Genomic DNA, 22,437 nt, shown 5'->3' with positions numbered 1-22,437 from the left:
TTTGGTGAAGTATTTCTCTCAGATTTCGGCTGTCGCTTTACTGGAAAACTTCTATATTAGCTTAGATAGCTATTATTTAGTCCTGATTAACGGTTAACGATCTTTTGCTTGATTTTGAAACCCCACTTGGCTAACTCTTTTGATTCAAGATGTCTGACATTTCACAAGCCCCCACCCATAGACGATGTAGGTCTTGTAATAGGCGTATTCCGAAGGCCTCGGTAGATCCTCACACCGCTTGTTCTGACTGTAGGGAAAGGTCCTGTCAGTTAGAAGATCGATGTGAGGAATGCGCCGGACTTTCGGAACTTGATTTTGTCCGTCTTCTTAAGTATTCAACCAAGTTAGAGAGAGAGAGAGTTAGGAGGAGTTCTTCTCACTCTTCACTTTTTTCCTCACCTCATGATCCCCTACCTTTTCCTACCCTTGTAGTGGCTACCCCCGAACCTACTATTTGCCCTCAGCCTGATATGTCTGTTGTTTTGCGTGCCATTCAGGCCTTAGGTGACAAAGTAGAGTCAGTGGTTAGTGATCATAAGTCTCTTATGGCCGAAGTCAAGGAACTTAAGGTCAAGAGTGCAGTGGGTGGTATTAGTGCCAGTGCTGTGACGAGTGCTAGTGTCAGTGCAGTGCCAAGTGCTAGTGTCAGTGTCAGTGTGGTGCGTGAGGATACTTCTGTGCGTGCCAGTCGTCCTCCCAGTCCGGGACCTCTTGCAAGCTCCCAAGCCCAGGGGAGAAGCAATGTCGAAGGGCAAAAGGGTTCGGCAGGCCTTGATCGGCGCACAGAAGTATCCTCGGTGGTTGCGGGCGTGTCTTCCAGAGACCGTCACTCCCACCTGCAGACGATTGAGCCCGTCTTTTACTCGTCTGCTGATCAATTGTCAGGGAAGAAACGCTGGACTCAGGTCTCAAGACCACTCAAACGCAGAGTCCAGACCTCAAGAACTCAACCGGGCTGCAGTCATTGGATCAGCTCTGACTCGCCGCAGTCATCAGTTGAATGCACTCCGCCTAAGAGGAGTAAGGTTCTGCCGCAACAGATCTCTGCTGTTAAGGCTTTTCCTCAGCAGACCTTAGTGTCTGCCGACCCCAAGTTGACTCTACTGCAGTCCATGCAGTCACAACTTGCGGTCTTGATGCGTGAGTGTCAGGCTGAGAAGGTTACACCTCCTCCTGCGATCGCTCCGCCTGACCGCAGTACTGCCTGCCAGGCGTACGATGTTGAGGCTCCTCAGGATACCTTACCACGTTCTGAGTTTACTGTTTCCAGTGGTGTGCAGCTCCCTCCGCCTTCCTTAAGGCAACCTCAGCAATGGGAACAGGAAGCTTATACCTTACTTCCTCCGCTTCCACTTGCAGTTCCACCAGTGAGGCAACACTCTCTTGAGGTACAACAACCTCTCCCATCCATGAGTCAGTCTCCTCAGCTCTCGCTGCAGCGAGCTCAACCCTCCTCAAGGCAAGCACCTCAACACCTTAGCCTTGCGCCTCAGGAACCTCAACTCGCGAGACATTTACTGCGTTCTGCGCAGCCACTACCTCATCGCTCACAGCTCACACCTCAGGAACCTCAACTCGTTCCTCAGGAACTTGCTACTGCGCATCCGCCAACCACTCAGCAAACGCAACCCTTGAGTTCAGACACTCATGCCAGGAGTCAGCCTCCTCCACCCATGCGCCTACCTTCTGCTACTTCTTTTGATCAGCCTTTGCAGACTGAGCCTCAGGTGTTCCCTCAACAGAGTCTTGAAGAGGAAACCACAAATATTGTTGTTCCAGCTCGTGCTGACTCTGCTGTTCAGCATACCTTACCGATCTCTTCGCTACACTCTGGTGATGAGGTGTCTGATGATGAGGCTGCACACCTGGATCCCTCATCAGACGTGGATGAATCCAAGTCTTCTCCACCTTCTATTGACTTTCGTAAGGTCTTGGCTCTTTTTAGGGAGGTATACCCAGACCACTTTGTCTCTGCTATCCCCCGCTCTCCGCCATCTGAGTTTTCGCTGGGCATGCAGCCAGCTAAGTCTACTTATACTAAGCTCGTCTTAGCAAGGTCCTCTAAGAGAGCGTTAAGGATTTTAGGGGAGTGGTTGCAGTCTAAGCAACAACTTGGAAAGACTTCGTTCATGTTTCCTCCGACTAAGCTCACTTCTAAAGCGGGCGTTTGGTATGCCACAGGAGAGGAACCAGGCTTGGGAGTACCTGCCTCTGCCCAGGCTGACTTCTCAAGTCTGGTAGACTCTCCTCGTAGAACAGCAATGAGGCGCTCTAATGTTTGCTGGACCTTCTCAGACCTTGATCACTTCCTGAAGGGTGTTTTTAGAGCATTTGAGATGTTCAACTTCCTAGACTGGTGCCTGGGGGCCCTCAGCAAGAAGACCTCCCCTGCGGACAAGGATTCTGCCATGCTCTTAATGTCCTGCATGGATAAGGCCATTAGAGATGGATCTGGCGAGCTTGCTTCGATGTTTGTGTCAGGGGTTCTTAAGAAAAGGGAGCAGCTTTGTACCTTCCTTTCCTCCAGCATCACACCTTGTCAAAGGTCTCAACTCCTTTTCGCTCCGCTCTCGAAGTTCCTTTTTCCCGAAGAGCTTGTTAAGGACTTGTCTGCTGCCCTGATACAAAAGGACACACATGATCTTGTGGCCTCATCGGCTCGTAAGTCTAAGGTTGCTACCTCAGTCCCCAGGACTTATCGCACCCCAGTGGCTGATACTCCTGCTACGAGGTTCATACCGCCCTTTCGTGGTAGAGCCCCCAGCCGAGGAAGCTCCCGTCCAGACTCTTCCAGGAGCAAGTCTAGGAAAAGTTCCAAGGCTTCTAAAGGAAAAAACTGACTCTCCGCATCTCCAGACAGCAGTAGGAGCCAGACTCAAGATCTTCTGGCAAGCCTGGGAAAAGAGAGGTGCAGACGCCCAGTCTGTCAGTTGGCTGAGGGAGGGTTACAGGATACCATTCTGCCGCAAACCCCCTCTGACCACATCTCCCATCAACCTCTCTCCCAACTACAAAGAAGAGGACAAGAGGCTAGCGTTGCACCAGGAGGTGTCGCTCCTTGTACAGAAGAAGGCAGTGGTTATAGTCCGGGACCATCAATCCCCGGGCTTCTACAACCGTCTCTTTCTGGTGGCCAAGAAGACAGGAGGTTGGAGACCGGTGCTGGACGTCAGCGCGCTCAATGCGTATGTCACCAAGCAGACGTTCACGATGGAGACGACGAAGTCGGTCCTAGCAGCGGTCAGGCAGGAGGACTGGATGGTCTCGTTGGACCTGAAAGATGCCTACTTTCACGTTCCTATTCATCCAGACTCCCAACCTTTCCTGAGATTCGTTTTTGGAAAGGTTGTCTACCAATTCCAAGCCCTGTGTTTTGGCCTAAGCACAGCTCCTATGGTGTTTACGCATCTGATGAGGAATATAGCAAAATTCCTCCACTTATCGGACATCAGAGCCTCCCTTTACTTAGACGACTGGCTGTTGAGAGCCTCCACGAGTCGTCGCTGTCTGGAGAGTCTCAACTGGACTTTGGACTTAATCAAAGAACTGGGTCTGTTAGTCAACATAGAAAAGTCTCAGCTCATTCCCTCCCAATCCATTGTGTACCTGGGAATGGAGATTCGGAGTCAGGATTTTCGGGCTTTTCCATCGGCCCCAAGGATAAGCCAAGCCCTAGATTGCATCATGAGCATGCTGAAGAGGAGCAGTTGCTCGGTGAGACAGTGGATGAGTCTCACAGGGACCCTTTCATCGCTGGCCCTGTTCGTCGAGCTAGGGAGACTCCACCTCCGCCCTCTTCAATTCCATCTTGCAGCTCATTGGGACAAGGGTTTGACTCTCGAAGCAGTCTCTATCCCAGTCACCAAAGAGATGAAGACCACTCTCTTGTGGTGGAAGACCAATCTCCTTCTCAGGGAGGGCCTATCGTTGGCTATTCAGACCCCCATCTTCATCTCTTCTCAGATGCATCGGACTCGGGCTGGGGTGCGACCTTGAACGGACAGGAATGCTCGGGAACGTGGAACGAGGAACAGAGAACGCTCCACATCAACTGCAAGGAGCTACTAGCAGTTCATTTAGCCCTGCTGAACTTCAAGTCCCTCCTGCTAGGCAAGGTGGTGGAGGTGAACTCAGACAACACCACAGCCTTGGCTTACATCTCCAAGCAAGGAGGGACCCATTCGAGGAGCCTATACGAGATCGCAAGGGACCTCCTCATTTGGTCAAGAAGTCAAAACCTCACTTTAGTCACGAGGTTCATTCAGGGCAACATGAACGTCTCAGCAGATCGCCTAAGCAGAAGGGATCAGGTCATTCCCACGGAATGGACCCTCCACAAGAGTGTGTGCAACAGACTTTGGACCTTGTGGGGTCAGCCTACCATAGATCTGTTTGCCACCTCCATGACCAAGAGACTTCCGCTGTACTGTTCCCCAGTTCCAGACCCAGCAGCAGTTCATGTGGATGCTTTTCTGCTGAACTGGTCCCATCTCGACCTTTACGCATTTCCACCGTTCAAGATAATAAACAAAGTCCTTCAGAAGTTCATCTCGCACGAAGGGACACGGCTGACGCTGGTTGCTCCCCTCTGGCCTGCAAGAGAATGGTTCACAGAGGTACTTCAATGGCTAGTCGACGTCCCCAGGACTCTCCCTCTAAGAGTGGACCTTCTACGTCAACCTCACGTAGACAGGTTGCACCCAAACCTCCACGCTCTTCGGCTGACTGCCTTCAGACTGTCGAAAGATTCGCTAGAGCTAGAGGCTTTTCGAAGGAGGCAGCCAGCGCGATTGCCAGAGCAAGAAGGGTTTCCACTCGTAGAGTCTACCAATCTAAGTGGGAAGTCTTCCGGAGCTGGTGTAGAGCCAATGCAGTATCCTCTACCAATACCTCTGTGACCCAAATAGCTGACTTCCTATTACATCTTAGGAATGAGAGATCCCTTTCAGCCCCTACGATTAAAGGGTACAGGAGTATGTTGGCTTCAGTTCTCCGCCACAGAGGTTTGGACCTTTCTTCCAACAAGGACCTTCAAGACATCCTTAAGTCTTTTGAGACTTCTAAAGAGCGTCGTCTATCCACTCCAGGCTGGAACCTAGACGTAGTCTTAAGGTTCCTTATGTCACCTAGGTTCGAACCTCTCCAGTCAGCTTCCTTCAAGGACCTTACCCTCAAGACACTTTTTCTCGTCTGCCTTGCAACAGCTAAGAGAGTCAGTGAGGTTCATGCCTTCAGCAAGAACATTGGTTTCACGACCGAATCTGCAACATGTTCTTTTCAGCTCGGATTCTTAGCTAAGAATGAACTTCCTTCACGTCCTTGGCCTAGATCGTTTGAAATACCTAGCCTCTCCAACATGGTAGGTAACGAGCTAGAGAGAGTTCTTTGCCCTGTCAGAGCTCTCAAGTATTATCTTAATAGGTCTAAACCTATTCGAGGACAGTCAGAAGCCTTATGGTGTGCCATCAAGAAACCTTCGAGGCCCATGTCCAAGAACGGGGTTTCGTATTATATAAGGCTTCTGATTAGAGAAGCCCATTCTCACTTAAAGGAGGAAGACCTTGCGTTGCTGAAGGTAAGGACCCACGAAGTAAGAGCCGTAGCTACTTCGATGGCCTTTAATAAAAACCGTTCTCTGCAGAGCATAATGGATGCAACCTATTGGAGGAGCAAGTCAGTGTTTGCATCATTTTATCTTAAAGATGTCCAGTCTCTTTACGAGAACTGCTACACCCTGGGACCATTCGTAGCAGCGAGTGCAGTAGTAGGTGAGGGCTCAGCCACTACATTCCCTTAATCCCATAACCTTTTTTAACCTTTCTCTTGAATGCTTTTATTGTTGTTTTTATGGTTGTTACGGTAGGCTAAGAAGCCTTCCGCATCCTTTTGATTTGGCGGGTGGTCAATTCATTCTTGAGAAGCGCCTGGGTTAGAGGTTGTGTAGAGGTCCTTTAGTAGGGGTTGCAGCCCTATATACTTTAGCACCTTTGAGTTGATTCAGCCTCCAAGAGGAACGCTGCGCTCAGTAAGGAAGACGAACTTAAAAAAGAGGCAGAGTAACGGTTCAATTCGACTTCCTTACCAGGTACTTATTATTTCATTGTTATTTGAGATAACTGTTATATGAAATATGGGATACTTAGCTATCCTTTAATCTTGTACACTGGTTTTCACCCACCCCCCTGGGTGTGAATCAGCTACATGATTATCGGGTAAGTTTAATATTGAAAAATGTTATTTTTATTAGTAAAATAAATTTTTGAATATACTTACCCGATAATCATGATTTAATTGACCCTCCCTTCCTCCCCATAGAGAACCAGTGGACCGAGGAAAAATTGAGGAGGTGTCAACAAGAAGTACTATAGTACCTGGCCACAGGTGGCGCTGGTAAGTACACCCCCTTCTAGTATTGTGATAGCTGGCGTATCCCTCCATAGAATTCTGTCGGGCAACGGAGTTGACAGCTACATGATTATCGGGTAAGTATATTCAAAAATTTATTTTACTAATAAAAATAACATTTTTCAATCCTTGTAGAAATCCTTATTACACTAGTTATTGTTAGTCCAAGAATATACAAATTATTACATATGCCATCACAAAGTTCAATACACTGTGTATTATCTTTGCAAGTACTGTATTCAATCTGTCACCTATGTTCTTCACTGCTTTCAACATACAGCTTTAATTCTCAACAAAATTGGCAACTATTTAACAGGAAATCATAAATACCTCTACATATTACACCAGTTTTCTTCTCATGACTAATACAAGCATGTGAAACTTTCCAGTGTGTTCTGGCAGTATGAAAAGGTCTTTAGTTCACTGTCACATTTCTTTTAGAATTGTTCCCACCTTCATTAGTTCTATTGTTACATAGGAGGAATGTTCTTGTCCTTATGAAGCTGCTCTCCTCCTCCTGTAGGGAATATCAGCCATCCTCCTTCGACCAGTACCTTCGGGATTAGTCAAATGGTTTAGAGCTCAATGTGATAGTCTTCTTGAATTGGCTGCAGGTGAACTGTCTGAGCTGGAACACAACACTGATTCTATAAATTGGGGTAATAAGAGACATTTCACTTGCTCCCTTTGTTCCTGTTGGTCCTTGTAATAAGAGCATCCTTTGCCCTTGAGGTAGTAGGTTGGCCAGGGCACCAGCCGCCCGTTGAGATACTACCGCTAGAGAGTTAGGGGGTCCTTTGACTGGCCAGACAGTACCATATTGGATCCTTCTCTCTGGTTACGGTTCTTTCCCTTTGCCTACACAGACATCGAATAGTCTGGCCTATTCATTACAGATTCTCCTCTGTCCTCATACACCTGACAACACTGAGATTACTAAACAATTCTTCTTCACCCCAGGGGTTAACTACGGCAATGTAATTGTTCAGTGGCTACTTTCCTCTTGGTAAGGGTAGAAGAGACTCTTTAGCTATGGTAAGCAGCTCTTCTAGGAGAAGGACACTCCAAAATCAAACCATTGTTCTCTAGTCTTGGGTAGTGCTATAGCCTCTGTACCATGGCCTTCCACTGTCTTGGGTTAGAGTTCTCTTGCTTGAGGGTACACTCAGGCACACTGTTGTATCTAGTTTCTCTTTCTCTTGTTTTGTTGAAGTTTTTATTGTTTATATAGGAAATATTTATTTAAATGTAGTTACTATTCTTAAAATATTTTATTTTTCCATGTTTCCTTTCCTCACTGAGCTATTTTCCCTGTTGGGGCCCCTGGGCTTATAGCATCCTGCTTTTCCAACTAGGGTTGTAGCTTAGCATTTAATAATAATAATAATAATAACTGCTCTTCTTCATGAGGAGGGAGTAACAGAGCTCACGTGCAAACTGATCCTTAGGGTACAATAAGCTGTGTGTCAGCTTGGTGTGACATCTAATGCTATGGGACTGGTTGCAGGTGTGCAGTTCCATAACACTAATCATCAGCACCGTAGGCCAGGTAAGGGTGGAGTATACGCTGCCTTTGAAGCCACCTTCCTCCTCCATGAGGGAGTGACTGAGCTTACTCGGCGACTATTTAACCAGGACTCTATAAGCTGGAATGTGAGACTAGTATGGCAGATCCTTCTGGTATACTGGTACCAGGTAACTGTCCCTCCAGGGATCAAATACTTGCAGTGTCTGTGTAGAGAATCATGTTCGTCCATCTACCAGGTCCCTTTGGTGGGACACTGTGGTGACCCCCAAGTCGAGTGGTGTCCCGTATTGCCAGCTTTTGGTTAAGTCATGAGAAAAATACTCTCTATGAAGGGAGTTGTAGAAAATGTGTCTCTTTGGCCTAAGCACTTTTTAGTAGGGCTTAAATAAGCTTCTCATTAGAATTTGGATCCTTCCTTAGGAGAACAATGCGTGTTCAAAGGAAGCTTCAAGCAGTATTACCTACCCTGAGACTTAGAACTTGGGGGAGGTATGGTCCTTGTCCTCAGGGCACTAGCACACCAACCTACTGCTAACTTGAGAAAGACATCATTTGGACAAGACTGCCTCGTCTTGGCATTAGTAAAAGATTAGAAGACTTTCAGGCTCTTCTTAATGTCAAACTTTTGAAGGATGGTGTTTCTATTGCCATTGTTTTCTCACAGACTTTGAGATGAAGACTCGGTACCTTATGAGTTTGTGACCTTTTTGATCCTTATTCTTCGTGGAAGTTCACACAAAAATGCCTGCTGGGCTTGACACCTATAGTGCGAGTGTCGCAGCCTTTTCATTTGCCCTAGCCAGAATAAGAAGTATCCTGAACCTGTTCCTTGTGGCTTTGTAAGGCTGTTTGCTTGCCGATACAACTTTGGCCAATGTGTACCTCTACTTTCTCTAGTCAGAACTCATAAGTCTAGCCATGTCAGTAGCCTTCTGGCTTACCTGTCACCTGCCTCCGTTTAGAGCAAAGGGTTGTGTCTGTAAATGTTTAACTCTCTTTACCTCTGTACCTTATTGACGTTGCCCACAAACATTTGTACCTATCTTCCTCTGGTCCTGAGGTAGCTGTTCAGTAGTTTTTTACCACTCAGATTCCTCATAGGACTTGGTATGCATTCCATGTAAGGTAGCGTATTTAGTATAAGTCTTGGAGACGTAGAATGACTGGCTCTTCTACCTCTTTCTACTTCCTCTCTTGAACAACTGCAACTGTTATTTGCCAGTCAATCATCAAGTTAAATGATGGAGTACCTTTCATGCAGACTACATCTATCAAAAAGCAACTCCTCCATCCTCATGGCATGGGAGAGGATGGGTTGGCGTCTTACCAAACGTTTCTCTTGTTATGCCAGGTATAACACTTACAACATGATCTTGCTGTTAATTAGGATGCCAGAAAATTTTCAATATCAAACTTACCCGATGATCATATAGCTGCATCCCTGCTGCCCGACAGAAAAAATCTACGGGCGGAATACGCCAGCGATCGCTATACAGGTGGGGGTGTACATCAACAGCGCCATCTGTCAAGTAGGTACTCAAGTACTCGATGTCAACATAGAATCAATTTTCCCTCTGTCGTGCCACTGGCAAGACCTACTAAATACGCCGTCCCTAACTGGATTTGTTTTCACAACGAATTGGTGAAGTACACTATTCCAGTTTTGAGCTTTCGCTATGCAGGGGTTTTATCTTCATTTCAAAACTTGAACTCGTTTTGGATAGATTTATTATGGCCGACCCTTCCCTTAGACGGAAGTGTTGGTGACGAAGAGAGTATGGACTCTCATTCACTTTTAAATGGCCGACCCTTCCCTTAGACGGAAGTGTGTTTAGGTTTTTGGTAATTTTACTTAACAAGTTATAGATCTATTTAGTTTATTTCTCTCCGCCTTTATAGGCCTCTTCGATTAACTTTCCATTTATTATAAACTTATAAAAATTAATTTTTATGTTTGTTTATATGCGACCTTTCCTAATAGTAGGCGGTCCTTACTTGGAACCGAAGTTAATTAACATTGAGCCCGTCATTTCGTATTTACCTTTTAGAATTTATTCTTTTTTAATTTTATTGTTTTTGAAAGAATTTCTTTGATAAGTCTCGTACTGTTTTCAAAGATGAACTAACGTTTAGTTTAGTCTCCGCAGTTGTTGACGTTCAGAACGTTCAACATGCGCTCTATCGTTACGATAGAGAGAGAGTATTTCACGGTTTCACGTTGCAGTAAGAGTAAACCGATTCTAGCGTTTCGTTCATTCTTTCTTAGCTTAAATGGTTTAAATTCTAATAAAGGAACTTTTTATTTGGGAAACCTTTCAGTTTTTTCCTTTAGCAAATAATATGTTTTAACGATATATAATTGGGCTCTTCTCTCAGGTTCTAAGTCGAGAGAGAAGAGAGAGAGAGATAGAGACGGAGGGAGAGAGAGGAGAATAAACGTTTCGTTCAAGCGGGTAACGTTGTTCTCGTTTTTTACTCTTCTCCCTAGTCGCTGTAGGGGAAGAAGGTAAAACGTTTCTAGAGTTTTATTCTTGTTCCCAGGCTTTATGCGGTGAGAGATTTTAAACGTAGTTTATTTGATCTAGTGTTTAGTCTCTTTTCCAGCCACTGAATTCTTTATCTTTAATTATGTTTTTCTGTTGCATTGTAAACTGTTTTCGCAATTACTACCTTTTAATGAAGGATAGGATTGCGTGTTTCAGATAGAAATCAGTTAAAGTTTCGATTTCAGTGAAATAAGTGCTAACAGAAAATCAAAAGTGATAGTGATATGCGCAAAGTGTTACAGTGTTGCGTTCGAGGGTTCGTCTGTTCGTGCCAGTTGTTCACCTAGTCCGATACCTCTTACAACCTCCCAAGCCCAGGGGAGAAGTAATGTCGAAGGACTTATGGGTTCCACAGGCCTTGATCGACGAACAGACGTTTCCCTCGGTGGTTTCGGGTGTATCTACACACGTTGCCGACGTGATCGCCCCACCCACACAAAGACGAGAGAGCCCATTTATTCCTCGTCTGCGGAAGAGGTTTCTCGCAGAAACCATGGACCAAATCTTGCAGCTTTTTAGTGCAAGTCGGTCCCTTCCGCGCAAGTCCAACGGCCTAGGTGTAGCCACTGGGTCAGTTCGGACTCGCTGCAGTCATCCGACGACTGCACACCTCCCAAGAGAGGCAAGGTGGTACCGCAACAGGCAGTAACTCCGTCTGTTGCCGCACCAGCTGTTTTAGACCATCAGTCACAACGGACAGTAGCTCCGTTTGTTGCCGTCTTTTATAGACCCTAGTGGTCCATGCTGCAGACTATGCAGTCTCAGCTTGCTTCCTTCATGCAGGAGTATCGTGCTGAGAAGGTTGACACTGCACCTGTTAACCTACAACCTGCCACGGTTGTGCGCTCAGCAGATACTGCGGCTGCCTGCTCCCACACTCCACCTGTGAGAGCTCCACCACCGATGCGCAGTCGACCCTGCCAGACGCATGTTCATGCTGCACCCTCCGTTGACATGCGTGAGCTACCGCATCAGCAGTGGGAAGGTGCTGTAAAGCTGCCGTGTTTTTACGCAATGCGGCATGCTCCGCAACCCACGGCAGTCCCTCCCACGCACCAGCACTCCGCTTTTGTTGTTGCCAGCTCCCACACTCCGACTGCGGAGAAGGTTGACGATGCACCCGTTGGCCTACAGCCTGCCACGGTTGTGCGCCCAGCATGGCTGCCTGCTCCCACACTCTTGTTGTGAGAGCTCCTCCACCCATGCGCAGTCGACCCTGCCAGACGCATGCTGACTCCCACAGACACACGGAGCACTCCGTTGCCGTGCGTGAGCTACCACAAGCTGCCGTGTTTTGACACGGTGTGTCAGCCTCCGCAACCCACTGTGGTTACCGCCACTCGCCCGCAGCAGACTAGTCAGTCAGGAGTTGAGGCTTCCCCACACAGCTTTGGTTGTTGCCAGCTCACAGACTGTCAAGCAGTTACATGAAGTTGCCTTCTGGTCTGCTACTATGCACCAGTGCTGTATGTCCTCACGCTCCTGTTGTGGTTGACAGTTCAGTTTTTGACAGTTCACAGACTGTCAAGCAGTTACATAACGTTGCCTTCTGGTCTGCTGCTTATGCACCAGTGAAACCCTCACTGAGATAACCCAGCTTTTCTCGGACATGGTTCCTGTAGATGAGAAAGTGCTGTTCTCCCTCCTTCTGATATTCCCTTGAGGACTCTGTCATTTGGAGAGGAGCCTTAAGCTGCTTAGCCTCCTATGGACTTTATTTAAAGCATTACATGCTTCCAGGGATGGTAAATGGTTCCGCTTCAGTCGCTAATCCCGTCTGTTGCCACACCTGCTCCCATAGACCCTAATGGGCTTTGTTGCAAGACATGCAGTCCAAGCTTAGTCCTTGTTAGAGGATTTTTTACGGAGAAGAACCTTCTAGCCAACAACCTTCCTTCCGGTTGGTTGTACGCCCTGTTGACGCTGAGGTATCCTACTCACGTCCGCCAGTTGAGATGGTTCCTCCACCGGTGCGACCCAGTGTGGGTTGCCAGTCGCATGTTGACGTTAAGCAACTCTCGGAGGTGGTTGAGGACGTTCAGTGTGTCACTAGGAAGACGTTCAACAACCAGCAGAGGTGACTTGTTGTGACGCAGTGCGGCAACCTCAGCAACCCGGTAGGGGGTTGTCTGCACAACCCAGACAGTCTAGACAGTTTCGGGTTGTCGCTGTACTTCCTCGCGTCCCCATGGTTGACAGTTCACAGACTGTGCAGCAGTACCATGATCTTGTGTCCGGCTCCGTCACGCATCCACCAGTGCGACCGGATTCAGCGAGTCAGACGTTGCCCACTCCGTTGCCGTTTCCTCATCAGTTTCGGATGAGGAACCCTCTGATGGGGACATGGCTGAACAAGACGATCATCCCCCAGCCATGCTATCCATCCAGAAGATGCTGAAGAAGGAACACGGCCCTGTCAGGCTGTGGATGAGTCTGGTTAGGACACTGTCATCCGTGGTTCAATTGGTGTCTCTTGGAAGACTACACCTCCGTCCTCTTCGGTATCATCTAGCTCTTCACTGGAAAAGGACAAGACGCTAGAAGCGGTCTCGATCCCGGTTTCCGGAAAGATAGTCTGGTCTGACTTGATGAAAGGACTTTATCAACCTTTGAAAGGGTCTTCCCCTGACTGTTCAGACTCCCAACCACGTTCTCTTCTCAGACGCATCGGACGTAGGCTGGGGTGCGTCCTTAGGCGGTAGGGAATGCTCGGGATTATGGAACTCGAGTCAAAGGACAATGCATTTCAACTGCAAGAAGCTTCTGGCAGTACGTCTGACCTGGAAAAGCTTCAGGTCTCTCCTTCAAGGCAAAGTGGTGGAGGTGAACACGGTCAACTCCGTGCTTTGATGTACATCTCCTAGCAAGGAGGGACCTACTCTCTGACATGGTACGAGTTTGCAAGTGACCTCCTCTCCTGTTCAACAGGTCTAGACTTTTCACTAGTAACGAGTTTCATCCAAGGCAACTTGAATGTCTTAGCAGATTGTCTCAGTAGGAAGGGACAATAATTCCAACACATTGGACCCTCCACAAGGATGTATGCAAGAGACTTTGGGTCACCTGGGGCCAGCCAACCATAGATCTCTTCGCAATCTCGATGTCCAAGAGGCTCTCAATACTTTGCTCACCTATCCCGGACCCAGCAGTAGTTCTTATAGATGCCTTTCACTAGATTGGTCTCATCTAGATCTACTGTATATGCATTCCCTCCATTCTAGATTGTCAACAAGGTACTGCAGAAGTTCGCCTCTCACGAAGGGACAAAGTTGACTCTAGTTGCTTCCCTCTGGCCCGCGAGAGAATACTTACCGAGGTACTTCGATGGCTAGTAGATGTTCCCAGAACACTTCCCCTAAGGGTGGACCTGCTACGTCTGCCACGCGTAAAGAAGGTACTCCAAGGCCTCCACGCTCTTCGTCTGACTGCCTTCAGAATATCGAAAGACTCTCGAGAACTAGAGGTTTTTCGAAGGAGGCAACCAGTGCGATTGCTAGAGCAAGGAGAACATCCACCCTTAGAGTCTACCAATCGAAGTGGGAAATCTTCCGAAACTGGTGCAAGTCATTATCCATATCCTCGACCAGTACCTCTGTAACTCAAATAGCTGACTTCCTCTTATATCTGAGGAAAGAGCGATCTCTTTCAGCTCCCACTATCAAGGGTTACAGAAGCATGTTGGCATCAGTCTTCCGTCACAGAGGCTTAGATCTTTCCAACAATAAAGATCTACAGGACCTCCTTAAGTCTTTTGAGACCACGAAGGAGCGTCGTTTGGTTACACCTGGTTGGAATTTAGACATGGTTCTAAGATTCCTTATGTCAGACAGGTTCGAACCACTTCAATCAGCCTCCCTGAAAGATCTCACCTTTAAGACTCTTTGCCTGATATGCTTAACCACAGCTAAAAGAGTCAGTGAGATTCATGCCTTCAGCAAGAACATCGGATTCTCATCCGAAACGGCTACATGTTCTACATCTTGGTTTTCTAGCCAAACACGAGCTGCCTTCTCGGCCTTGACCAATATCGTTCGATATTCCAAACTTTTCGTATGGTTGGAAATGAACTAGAAAGAGTATTATGTCTTGTAAGAGCTCTTAAGTTCTATTTTAAAACCTTTACGAGGCCCGTCTGAAGCTTTATGGTGTTCAGTTAAGAATCCATCTTTGCCTATGTCAGAGAATTCTTTTTCCTTTTTTATCAGACTGTTAATACGAGAAGCTCATTCCCTTCTGAATGAGGAAGACCAAGCTTGGCTGAAGGTAAGGACACACGAAGTTAGAGCTATCACAACTTCCGTGGCCTTTAAACTAATTGATCTCTGCAAAATATATTCGACGCAACCTATTGGAAAAGCAAATCAGTGTTCGCGTCTTTTATCTTAAGAATGTCCAGTCTCTTTACGAGAACTGCTACACTCTGGGACCATTCGTAGCAACGAGTGCAGTAGTGGTGGGGGCTCCACCACTACAATTCCCTAATTCCAGAACCTTTTTAATCTTTCTCTTGAAATATTTTTGGGTTGTCCGGAAGGCTAAGAAGCCTTTCGCATCCTACTTGATTTGGCGGGTGGTCAAAATCATTTCTTGAGAAGCGCCTAGATTAGAGGTTTTGATGAGGACCTTTAGTATGGGTTGCAACCCTTCATACTTCAGCTCCTAGGAGTCGCTCAGCATCCTTTGAGGATCGCGAGGCTCAGTAAGGAAGACGTACTTAAAAAGGCAGAGTAATTGTTCAAGTCGTCTTCCTTACCAGGTACTTATTTATTTTATGCTTGTTATTTTGAATAACTGCTAAAATGAAATACGGAATACTTAGCTCATAATGTCAACTTGTAATGCTGGTCTCTACCCACCCCCCTGGGTGTGAATCAGCTATATGATCATCGGGTAAGTTTGATATTGAAAAATGTTATTTTCCTTAGTAAAATAAATTTTTGAATATACTTACCCGATGATCATAAATTAAAGGACCCACCCTTCCTCCCCAATAGAGAACCAGTGGGACAGAGGAGAAAATTGGTTCTATGTTGACATCGAGTACTTGAGTACCTACTTGACAGATGGCGCTGTTGATGTACACCCCCACCTGTATAGCGATCGCTGGCGTATTCCGCCCGTAGATTTTTTCTGTCGGGCAGCAGGGATGCAGCTATATGATCATCGGGTAAGTATATTCAAAAATTTATTTTACTAAGGAAAATAACATCTTTCTTTCAATCAATCAATCAATCTTGCTGTTAAGGAGATAAGTTTTCCAACCCTATGACTAACTTCCTTTTAAGCTTGTATCGGCTGATGTCGTAACAACTTATACAGTACATCCTTATGATTAGCTGTTAGGAGGTTGTAGGAGTTACCTTCTGTGCTCCCATATGGAACTAGGAAGGATGACCTGTCCAAGGAAGAAAAGAACTTAGTTTGGTTCTAGGGGACTTCCTCCCATCAATGAGGGAGTATCCTGTTTTAAAGGACAAAAGGTTTGTTTATATGTAGGAGCAAATAGCAAATTTTAAGAGTAATTTGTATTTTTCCTACCCATACAAACCTAGAACCTTTAAATTGAAAATCCCACCTCAACCACCCCTTTCAGTCCTTAATTTATGAACAAAAGTGTTTATTCTGTAATGGGTAGGTTGGCCGGGCTTCCACCTCGCTCCACCTGTCAATAACCAACTACCCTATTAATAATGCAATGGCTGTTTCAGTGTATTAAGACATACTCGTATAAGGACTAGGTTTGTTAGCCTGAAAAAATACAAATTGTTTTTTGGAATTTGTCATACATTATTTGTGTGACCCTAGTCAGTGTAGATCTTTTCACTGGATTCTCTTAGGTATCTTCACTATCTTGCATTCCTTAGCTGATGCTCTGAAGAATAGTGATTTTGTTTATCCTTTTTCATTTAGTAGTGGAAGTGGTTTCGAGAAAGTTTGCTTGGACAGAAGTAAACTTATCTTATTACTGGATGATGATCAACTCCATACTCTGTAACTAGTGCTGGTACCCTACCTTAACTTATAATGTTTACTCGTATTGCATTTTTTTTGTTTGCATGAAGTACAAATATTTTTCTGTTAATAAATTTGAAAATCGTTTATAAAGTTTTAGTTATTTAATCATAGAGTTCTTAATTGAATATGGGTTATCATAGATTTTACCATTTAAGACGACATATATAGGTACAAAGGCTTAAAAGATTAGATTAGACAGTAGCATTATGTAAATTTTGTATTTAGCTTAAATTATACAAATTTCTCAAAATATTTTCTAAATATTTTATGTATTCCTTCCAGGAAATGTGGGAAAGCAGTTTGTGATAGTTGCAGTTCTAAGAGATCTACTATTCCTATAATGGGGTTTGAGTTTGATGTGCGAGTATGTGACAAGTGTCATTCAACTATATCAGAAACCGAGTAAGTTTATAACTTTTGAGATATGTGTTGTTTTGAATATTCAGTTATTTTATGTTTCTCTTGTAATTGAAGTTGGGAAATTTAGCTTTTCTACTTGTTTTGTGCAATTATTTGTACTAGGAGGTTTTTAGATTTCCCAATACCCTCAGTTTGGTAACATGAATTTTGAAATGATCATAAATGTCAGCCGGTATATCCCTCTTATATGGGAACCATCCAGCGTGTTATGAGTCAAACGGCTAGGTCAAAACTGTGCTTGGTGGTCCTTAACCCTTTTACCCCCAAAGGACGTACTGGTACGTTTCACAAAACTCATCCCTTTACCCCCATGGACGTACCGGTAGGTCCTTGCAAAAAAAAGGTATAAAATTTTTTTTCAGAATTTTGATAATTTTTTTGAGAAAATTCAGGCATTTTCCTAGAGAATGAGACCAACCTGACCTCTCTATGACAAAAATCAAGGCTGTTAGAGCAATTAAAAAAAAATATACTGCAAAATGTGCTGGGGGAAAAAATAACCCCTGTAGGTTAAGGGTTGGAAATTTCCAAATAGCCTGGGGGTAAAAGGGTTAATACCTCCCCAAGCTAATTCTTTTATACTAATTGAGCCGTTCATGAGTGTTGATCGACGTGTTTCTCTCCTGCACTGTTTGAGTATTTTTTTTTATATTCCTTTTGTTTGTGTTATATATGTAGGTCTCAGTTTAGGATTAGCAAGAAATATTTTCTTCTTTAAATGTCCATTTAAGTATTTTTTTGTATTCCTTTTGTTTGTGTTATATATGTAGGTCTCAGTTCAGGATTAGCAAGAAATATATTCTTTAAATGTCCATTTTTTTTGTTAATACAGCCAACTCTTGTTATCTGCTCATTATGATGTTGACCATGGTGTTGGGGATTATACATTAGTCTTGTATTAGTTGTATGATTTTGTTCGATTTTATGCTTCGGGAAACACATTTTCGATATAACAAAGAACCTTTGATAGCAGACATCCCTTTCCCGCTATTAGTTCATTATTGATAGGTTTTTCTGTATCTCTAAAGTGAATACAGTACTGTGTTACAGTGTAGGTATATTAGTTCGTTTCAGAATTAGATCTGCTCTTATTTTTTTTTTTTTGCATATTTGTTAGATTTCATTTAAATATTTAGTTGCGTAGAGAGTATGTACTCTACAGTACAGTATTTCATATTTATTTTGATGTTAACCATGAAATATATCTTTCAGTATGTCTTATATTTATGCATTGCTTGTGATAATGTTTCTCAGTTTTTATAAATTTTAAGAATTGTGTAATTTATGTTTTTAATCGTGTAATAATTAGATTTCACTCTTGTGAGTAAATTTCATTATGATACAGTATTATACTATATGGAAAAATTAATTATTACCATCTCGATAGGCTTTGTAGAAGAATTTCAAACTAATAATTTGAAGGTTTCCAATTGTATGCACTTTGCTTAAATTTTTGGATAATGAGAAGGAAATTTTTATACACTTATACTGAATATTTCATTAATTTTCAAACCAGCTGCAGTGTGAATAGTGAGAAGTGAGTACTTGTAATATTTTTATTTTTGATTCATTTAAGAAGTAATTTGTAATGTACATTAGGTTTGGATCTTTACAATACTTTTAATCTTAATAGTTTTGAAGTGAATTACACATAAATTTAATATGTATTGTTTAATAAAGCCTGTAAATATTTTGAATGATAAGTTGACTATCTAATAACCTGTGTGTCAGTGTGGTTATGTTGTTCCTTAATTTATATAACAAGTTTATATAGTTCATTGATCTTAAATTTGTGATTTGTATCTGATTTGCTCTGAAGAAGTTTATTTTCTATTTCTTTCAGTCGGGCTTCTCTAGCAAAGTTCCATGAAGTGAAGCATAATGTTGTTTACATGGATATGGATGAAGAGGCTGGTCTTCTTCTTACAGTTGGTATGTGATTTTTCAGTTCTTCAAAATATGGTTATAATACAGTAGTATATTTTCAGTAAAGTATAGAACAGAAATCTTACCAATATCTTATAGTTTTCTTACTGATAGACCTATAGTATATGTATTATTCAATGAATCTTCCCTAATATTTATTTGCCATGTGCTTCAAGTATGAGATCAGTGTTGATGAAAAGTTAAAACAAGACTTTTCATCACCTTATTACCAAGTGTTAGCAATGAGCATTTGTTTACATAATCTGCTTACATTTGTCCTTTATCACTTCTTCCATTTGCTGGTTTGTTCAAATTTAGTTAACAGAACTCAGTTGATTGTGAGGGAAACTATGATTATCCTGTGGATGTCCAATGGTATCTTCTTTATTGATCATTGTTCATGTTGCTGAATTCCAAAAGTATGTTAACCCTATTTGATTCTAGTAAAGTGAGGTTTTATATGGGACCATATAAACCTGGCTGTATGGTATAAATTATGATTCTCAAAGTGTGTGAAAAATAAATGTTAGATTAGATTTTAGGTAGTAGGTTGGCCAGGGCACCAGCCACCTGTTGAGATAACATCACCAGAGTTATTGGGTCCTTTGACTGGCCAGTCAATACTACATTGCATCCCTTTCTCTTGTTACAGATCATTTTCCCTTTGACTACATATACACCAAATAGTCTGGCCTATTCTTTTTACATTCTCCACTGTCCTCGTATCACCTGACAACACTGAGAGTACCAAAAACTCTTCTTTGCTCAAGGGATTAACTACTGCACTGTAATTTTCCCAGTGGCTACTTTCCTCTTGGTAAGGGTAGAAGAGAGACTTAAGCCATGGTAAGCAGCTCTTCTAGGATAAGGACACTCAGAAATCAAATCAATGTTCTCTAGTCTTGGTTACTGCCATAGTTTCAGTACCATGGTCTTGCGCTGTCTTTGGTAGAGTTCTCTTGCTTGAGGGTACGCTCTAGCACTTTTATTATTATAGTATGGTCCCGAATTATGTGTTCGAGTTATGCGATTCCCCATTTATGTGGTCGCCAGTTTTCAAAAATAGATTTTCTGTATCTGCAAAGCTGTTCAAAGTCTGCGAGTCAAACACCACAAAATGTATCAAATCTATTGGTTTTTCAAGTATATTAGTAGCCCAAAGTACGGTGCCTGATAACAAATGTAACCAAACAAAATTTTCCTTACATTTTATTAATATATTTTCATAATAAGTAGCCTATTTAAGGAAAAATTCCATATCAACAATGAAATCAACTTTTAAATATGCGAGTCGAGCTGACAAAACGTAAACAAAATTGTGGTTACGTTCTTGGCAATCTTTATCTTTCGGTATCCTTTCGATAATTTTAATGGTAGTTTGTTCCAACACGGAGTACTTACCTCGAACTACTTTCTTAGGAGTATCTGGGATCTCCTCCCATCCGACCAGAGTTTTGTGTAGTTTACCCTTTTCCCGTTTTCTATAAGGGATAACCTCAGGCGGAGTGATACGCGCCCTGAGGCTAACCCCGGGTCAGAGAGCATGCTTGCTCAAGTCTCGACCTCCAGTAAGTTCTCTGGTCGCGTCGCGATATCATCTTTCCGCTCTCCTTAATCCCAGTGTGATTCTTTGTGTCTCACACGGTTCCCACGTGGTTCCTTTGTGCTTTTCCCTTTGCTTTCCCTGTGCGTTCTTGTGTCTCGTGGTGCTTCCTACTGCGTCATGGAGCATCCTTGCTGTTGTCCTGTGCCTATGGCCGGTAAATCGTGTGGAGTGTTCCTGTCGAAACCCGAAGTAGACCCGCACTCCTTGTGTTCGTCGTGTAGGGGCAGTGTGTGTTCCCCTACCGCCATGTGTCCGGAGTATCTCTTCTCCCCTTGCTTCGCCGGGCGTGTCGTCGGACCGAGCTTCCCTGCCACCCTCCCCTACCCAGAGTAGGGGTCGAGGTCAGTCCGTTGCGGGGAAGAGGCTCGTGGCCCTTCCCCAGGAGTCTGATCTGTAGGATAGTGGGGTTGTGGCGTCTTTCCAGGCAAGTGTGGGGCCTGAGGGAGGGTCGGGAGTGTGTGTGGGGGACGGAGTCCTGGTGCAAGCAGGGCACGTCTCCTCTGATGACCCTATGTGGGGGAGAAATGTTCCTAACTCCTCTCCAGCCTCTTGGGCTTGTTTTTCAAGAACATCTGCAGCCGAAGGTACAGCCGAGAAGGAACACTCGCCGACATCAGACCCCTCGCGTGGGTACCCCCGAAGACGCCCTTCAGGTCCCCGCTGAGAATGGAAGAGGGCTTCAGTACCTGGTCCCCCACTGAAGAGCGTCCGCGCTCCCCTCCAGTGCCATTTGCTACGTTTCCGGACGTCTTCTTACAGGCCCCGTCGTCTGTCGAGCGTTGAGGGAACCCTCCTATGTCTTCGCGTGAGTCGGGCCCGCCTAAACGGGTCTACAAGTCGTCGGGTTCTTCAGTCGAGGCGTTTTCCTGCTCCTCGGAGGACGAAGCCCGGAGGAAACACAGAAGACGTCTGGAGAAATCCTGCAGGAGGCACTACCGTTCTCGCTCCCGCTCCAGGTCTCGCCACGGGAGTAGGCGTTCTGGATCCCCCAGAAGAAAATGGAGAAGAAGTGGCTCCCGGACGAAGAGTGGGTAGTCATCCCTCGCAGCAGACTATTGGAGTTGGCAGCAGTTCCAGGCTCTTCAAGTTGGCGCCCTAGAGCCCATTCTCCGGAGAGATACTCGTCCGGTGGAAGATTCGACCGACGGAGGGAGTCGTCATTCCAGGTCCCAGCAGCAGACAGGCATAAGTCCGCGAAGGTTCCGACTCCATCCGCCCAGCGGAGAGAGTCACCCCTTCGGTCTGGCAGCCGCGTCCAGACCTCCAAGGCATCCCTGAGCCGTCAGTATCGTGAAGGACGGCTCCCCTCGTCGAGCAGACCCGCAGATACGTGGACCTCCGTGAGGAAGGATAGACCGAGGACGGAGGCCTCCGTCTCGACGGCTATGCCCGTCCTTCAGCTAGAACCCCAGGAGATGGAGAGGGCCAAGGCCTCGTCTTCTCCCCGTACGAAGACCTCCGACGGAGGAGCCCCGTCTCAAGCATCAGTTCGTCCTGCGGAGGAGCTGGACGACCAAGGGGAGGGTTCAGCAGCGGAGGTGTCAGCCTATCGAAGGGTGATAGGGCTCATTCGGAGACACCACAGGCTGGACGAGCCCGAGCCCTCCTCCGAGGAATTCTGGCGGTCCAGTCTCAACAGACTTGTGGATGCCCCCGTCCAGCAGAGACCCTCCCTAGCACTACCGTTAGCCAGGGATGTGAAGCTAGGTAGAGCCCACGTGGACAAGATTGTGGCCAACCACGCCGAGGCTCCCAAGAACTAGAGTTCCTCCAAACTGCTCTAGGGCCTGAAGTCCCAGAGCAAGTTTTACCTCCCGGAGGGCCACCGTGCAGGCGCCTGTACACTGGAACCTGCACTCGCCGTTTTAGGCCAGGGAGCTGCGGAAGAGAGGGCCTCGACAGCACCAATCTGCTTTTCTCCTTCGGAAGCCACCATGATGGAGGAAATAGCGAAGGACCTCGTGAAAGTCTCCTCCTGGCTGGATTGGTGG

General features: G+C 45.2%; 1 protein-coding gene across 2 annotated transcripts in view; it reads left to right on the top strand.

Annotated features, from left to right (window-relative positions):
• The window catches only part of LOC137627721 (WD repeat and FYVE domain-containing protein 2-like), a 123,781-nt gene that overhangs the window by 87,252 nt on the left and 14,092 nt on the right, over positions 1-22,437 (top strand). Inside the window, exons 7-9 of one of the 2 annotated variants that reach the window (XM_068358980.1) lie at positions 16,777-16,896; positions 18,431-18,451; positions 18,758-18,846. In XM_068358980.1, coding sequence (XP_068215081.1) covers positions 16,777-16,896; positions 18,431-18,451; positions 18,758-18,846 — 230 coding nt within the window. The remainder of the gene's footprint in view (positions 1-16,776; positions 16,897-18,430; positions 18,452-18,757; positions 18,847-22,437) is intronic. The other variant, XM_068358981.1, reaches the window with a different exon arrangement.

The sequence above is a fragment of the Palaemon carinicauda genome, chromosome 35 (assembly GCF_036898095.1).
Source record: "Palaemon carinicauda isolate YSFRI2023 chromosome 35, ASM3689809v2, whole genome shotgun sequence".
Classification (NCBI taxonomy): domain Eukaryota; kingdom Metazoa; phylum Arthropoda; class Malacostraca; order Decapoda; family Palaemonidae; genus Palaemon; species Palaemon carinicauda.
This window is presented reverse-complemented; position numbering and strand designations above follow the sequence as displayed.